The 5,547-nt window shown below is 37.9% G+C and overlaps 1 protein-coding gene across 1 annotated transcript in view; it reads right to left on the reverse strand.

Moving 5' to 3' along the window:
• Window positions 1-913: 913 nt before the first annotated feature.
• The window catches only part of Pbrm1 (polybromo 1), a 109,174-nt gene continuing 104,540 nt past the window's right edge, over window positions 914-5,547 (reverse strand). Inside the window, exon 33 of the mRNA XM_026779989.1 lies at window positions 914-3,720. Within this exon, the coding sequence (XP_026635790.1) occupies window positions 3,548-3,720 (173 nt within the window). The 3' untranslated portion in view covers window positions 914-3,547. The remainder of the gene's footprint in view (window positions 3,721-5,547) is intronic.

The raw sequence follows: 5,547 nt of genomic DNA on the forward strand, positions 1-5,547 counted from the left end.
TATTTTTATCTATTTTATCTATCATGCAGTTTTGCAATGGAAGACTTATCTAAGTCTCTGATGATTTTTACCTTAACCACACTAGTCTCTTTTTTTCATGTTTGAGTTTTTCACCATGAGTTTTTCCTCTCAAGAAAAGTTAATTTTTCACCATGAGTTTTTCACCATGAGTTTTTCCTCTCAAGAAAAGTTAATTTTTGGACCATGGAGTTTTCCAAAGCAATTTTTCTCCTTGTAAAGGAATAACAAAACATTTTGCCACATTTATGAACACATAACACCCCAGATAGGGGAAAGTAATAGTCTGTTAATTTATTCAGTGCTGAACATTCAGTCAGCTGACCCAGCATATTCTCAAATTAAAAAGCACAAAGGCACTTAGCACTTGTTTATGTAGTGCTAGGTGGAATGTTAGAGATCAGGAATCCGCCAACTGCTCACAGGCATAGGTCCCTCCCTACAGTCTCAGGACAGAATCACAGGGCTTTGCAAAGTGGTATTAGGAAAAAACAGTAGGCCGATTTTACCATCATTTTCTACTAAAAGTATAACACATTTTAAGAACTTGTAAACATATTAAATATGTGTCTGAACCACTTGTTTTATGGTCACACAAATAAGCTATTTCAAATGAGTTCTTCTGTTCTCTGATAGAATATACTTCCCTTACTGTCTTCATTTTTGAAACTTGTGTTTTGTTCTGTCCATGCTGTCAATCCTGAGGACATGGTAAGAATTCTTTGACTACACACTGCATTCCACCCTGACCAGAGCGAGGTGCATTCTTCCTTGAACCGGCAGCCCTATCCTCCTTAGCATGAAATCAGGGCTCGTGCGAGTCTTCTTCATTCTGCTCAAAACACTTGACACAGCTTTAACAACAGAACCACCAAACCTGGCTAATCCAAATCACTTTGCAAACTCTTGTTTTTATTTGGATTAAAAAGCTTTGATGAACAAACATATGATACATACATGGTACAGAACCAGTTACCACTTAAACTTCAGATAATGATATAGTACAGAAAACAGAATAAACCAATTTTTAATCATGTCTGGAAACGAACGTTCAAGCTGAAAGTTGTGACATCAATCTGAGGGTTTTACACAAGTATTCCTCCCCCGATCCCAGTTCAGAAGGGGAAGGCAGGTATAGTAAAACCAAGGTCTTTGAAATCAGTTGGCTGACATTTTAAACCTATAGGCCCCCCCAACTCAATATAAACAATATTCTTCATAGGAACTTACATTTTGAAAACAAGTATTTCTTAAGCCATATTTCTACATTTCTTAAGTCATGAGAAAGTGTATTGTTTACTTGTACTGCATTAAGTCAGGGCTTTTTCTTTTTTTGAAGATGGCTGACCTCAAATCTTATATTCTAAGTAATAACTTGTATTCTCCAGAAGCATGATTCTAAAATAAATAGTATCTTAAATGGTTTTAATTAATTAACTAATTGTTTTTTAAACTTCATCAGGGCCTGCCTCAGTTGACACCCTGTGCTGGATTTGTACTGCCTAAGGGAACCTGGGCTGGCTCTTGGTTCCTACAGCACCAGTGCACTGGGAAGGAGCCAGGAGGGAGTGCTCTGTCTTCTAGTGCCTCTGGTTGCTGACAGGGGAGGGTTTTTAGAGGCTCCTCAGGGAGCCTCATCTAAACCTTTAAAAAGGGAAATAATATGAATGCATGAAATAAATAAATAATTTAACCAAAATTAAGTTTCTGGTTCTTTGGTGTAATTCAAGGATAACTAAAAAGAAAAGAATCTGATCATTACATAGTCCATGATGAGTCAATGGTCCAAATAACCAGGAATCAAAGACTTATTTAATTCAGTTTAGCAATAAAGTACTGGCAAAATCTGTCAGTACTTTTTTAGAATTTAAAATTCTTTAAAATACTCGATGAAAATTGAGATCCAGTGGTTGACTATTGGCATTAAGTTACAAGGGTTCCTGTATTTAAAGTAGGTACCAGGGACTTCTTTCCATTATATACTCTCATGATTTATTAAGCATGGCAGTTAAACATGAGTACTGATTCGTTGCATTTAAAGGAAAAGACTGTCTTAACAATCATTCTCAGTGGAGAGTGGAAGTATCCACACAACACAAACATCCTATTAGAATAAAGCAGGTTTAAAAAACAGACCACCATGTGAAATGCTGTCACCTGAACATTGTACACTGCCTCAAAATGTTTATTCTAGGGCCATGTTAGAAAGACAGGGTGCTGTGGCTGCTGAGTGTTACAGCACCCGCCTTTAATCTCAGCATTTGGGAGGAAGAGGCAGGACGACTGAGTTTGGGGCTACTCTGGTCTACACAGTTCCACTCCAGCCAAAGCACATAGTGAGACCATGTCTCAAAAGAAAAGAAAAGAAAGAAAGACAAGGTAACCAAGTCCAAGTGTTTGGGATCTGTAATAGTCTTTTTTTTGTGAACATTTTCTTAAAGTATATTTTCCTTTTCCTATAATCCAAAGGACAAGCTGAATTTCAAAGCATTTTAGAAAGTATCATTTCTGGTTGAGAATTCCAACCCTCAAACAAACAAAACACCACAACCAGTAACAAGGAGATAAAGAATCCACAGCATCTGCATATGTAGGCAATCTACCCTTGGCACAATTATGTGCAAGGCAAAGCTGGTGTCCATTTACACTCTTTCTTAGACTAGGTATTATATTTCAAATAAACCACCTCCATGCATACTTCAGTACTTTCTTCAGTGTTTTCAAGGTAACATATAGTTTCAAATCATATAACATGAAGGCATAAACTGAATCATAAACAGATCAAAAGTACTCTTGAACTTACCTTCCAAAACTAAACAACTCAGATCTGAGCACGTGTTCTGCAAAAGTCACTGACAATACAGGTCTAACTCAGCACAATTACTTCTCCTTCAGTTATACTAGTTGTGGATGGGTACAGAGCACTGACTTTAGATTTCTATGGTGAGCTTCTGTGTTAATAACAGCAAATATGTTGATTCTGTCACATATCTACAGTCTAAACAATCTCACAAAGCACTTCACCTGTAAGAAAACTTGCAGATATTTAGGCATGTGAAACATACATATACACTCCCTAAGATGTAAACTAGGACCAACTGCACATTTCATTGTCAATTTAAACTAGTTGTAAACTTTTTTCATTGTTTTTTCTTATATGTGTGTATATAATATATATATATTTATAAAAAAGAAAATCAAAACCCCAAGCCAAGCCAAAACCTTTGATGATTTAAATCCCTTAAAAAGTAAAGATAAAACTATGACTATATATAACCAATTATGAAACTGGTTTTAAACAAAGGAAATGTATGCAAAAAAAATCTTTGTGTATTTGATAGTCAACTTAATATAACAAAACCAAATTGAAATAGCTTATTAAAAGTGTCCTTATATAAAAATGACCTTGTGATGTACAGTAAAATGCAATAAAAATTATCATCCTTTGTTCTTCCCTCCCACCCCCAGTAACTAAAATGGCTACCGTTCCACAACTCTTTGCTTCTACAGAAGAAACACAGTGATGTGATTAAACATTTTCTAGGTTGTATGCTTGTCGAATGTTGAGAGTGTCTCGAAGCATCAAATCCCGGAGGCGCCAGAGGGCGTCTGCCATGGTGGTGTGTGCCCCTTTGCTTTTGAGCCAGTGAGAAGGCAGGCGGCTCTCCTGTTCTTTCGATAAATGGACATCCCGTCTTCGAGCTGAAAATTTGAAGTATAAACAGAGAAACATTAGAATTTTAAGATGATAAAATGACCCCCAGTATTAAGGGTTGATGCATTTACTAAAACAATATTTATTAAAACTGAAAATGTGTTCTAAAGATTATGAATCATAGCAAATTTCTTCTTTTATTAGGCATTGATATCTGACCATTGATACTTTGTTAGTACCCCTGATATTAACAATTATTTTAATGTTATAAAAGGTAAAACATAACCTAATACTCTTAATAGATAACATTTCCTAGCTGGGTTTAGAAATGAATAAGGAAGCTAGGCATGATGGTGCATGCCTTTACCCCAGCGCTCAGGAGGCAGAGGCTGGTGGATCTGAGTTCAAAGCCAATCTGGTCTAGCCAGGGCTACACAGAAAAACCCTGTCTTGGAAAAAAAAAAAAATAAGGAGCCAGTGGTGGCGGTGCACACCTTTAATCCCAGCACTGAGGAGGCAGGGGCAGTCAGATCTCTGGTCTATAGACCAAGTTCCAGGATAGCGAGAGTTCCAGAGAAACCCTGTCTCGAGAAACAAAACAAACAAAAAAGGAATAAGGGGCTGGTTCAGTTGCTAAGAGCATTTGCTGCTCTCGCAGAGGGCTGGGGTTCAGGTCCTAGCATGTACAAGGCCACTCAAAACTGTCCATAACTACAGTCTAGGTGATCTGATGTTTTCTTCTGGCCTCTGAGGACATCAGGCATGCATGTGTTGTGTATATAAACATGCAGGCAAACACCCATAAAATAAAATCTGTAAAGAAATGAATAAGAGGTAGGCATGGTACTATGCACCTGTAATCCCAGCTCGGAGGAGGCCTGCCATTTCAAGGAAAGCCTGGGATACATGTAAGAGCCAGTTCTATCTCAAACATCAAACCAAACCACAACAAAAATCAAAAATTCAACCAGGATCAGGGAGATGGCTTGGTGCATAGTAGTGCTCACTGCACAAATCTGGTATAATCAGGAGTCGATCCCTTATCGCACACAGAAGGGCAGATAGATGTGCTGGGTATCAGGTATCCTGATAATTTTAAGGAAAGATGGGAGTCAGACAAGAAATACCCAGCCGGGCAGTGGGGGCGCACGCCTTTAATCCCAGCACTCGGGAGGCGGAGGCAGGCGGATCTCTGTGAGTTCGAGACCAGCCTGGTCTACAGAGCTAGTTCCAGGACAGGCTCCAAAGCCACAGAGAAACCCTGTCTCGAAAAACCAAAAAAAAAAAAAAAGAAATACCCAGAAGTTCAAGGGGCACTTAGCCTAGAGTCAACAGTGCAGCAACATAAACAAGAGAGACCCTATTTCAATAAGGTATAAGAACCAACTCCTGAAAGTTGTCTTCTGTCCTCCATGTAGCCAAAGAATATGCACAAAGACATACAAGTTTATTCTTATCTACTGAGCTATCTCTGCAGCTTACAAGCTTATTCTTTAAGACGAATAAGCAGAAGCTTCCAAATTCCTTTCCAGGAACTAGGTAACACTACTTCACTGTATACTACAGATACATTGTTCACTGAACTAAATGAATTACTTAGTAGACTAAACAAATATGCTTTCTAGTTTTTTCTTTTTAAAATCTGACATGTATTCTAATGCTCAAATATCTAGAAAAAAAGTCAATGTATTTGAGAAGATGAACTTGAATGTATTTGAACAGCTGAACTTTGATCTTTAGACCCATTTTCACTGGGTCAAAGAACCTAATCTATTCTATGAAATATATAATTTAGGGCTGGAGAGATGGCTCAGTGGTTAAGAGCACTGCCTGCTCTTCCAAAGGTCCTGAGTTCAATTCCCAACAACCACATG

The sequence above is a fragment of the Microtus ochrogaster genome, chromosome 6 (genome assembly GCF_000317375.1).
Source record: "Microtus ochrogaster isolate Prairie Vole_2 chromosome 6, MicOch1.0, whole genome shotgun sequence".
In the NCBI taxonomy this organism is placed as follows: domain Eukaryota; kingdom Metazoa; phylum Chordata; class Mammalia; order Rodentia; family Cricetidae; genus Microtus; species Microtus ochrogaster.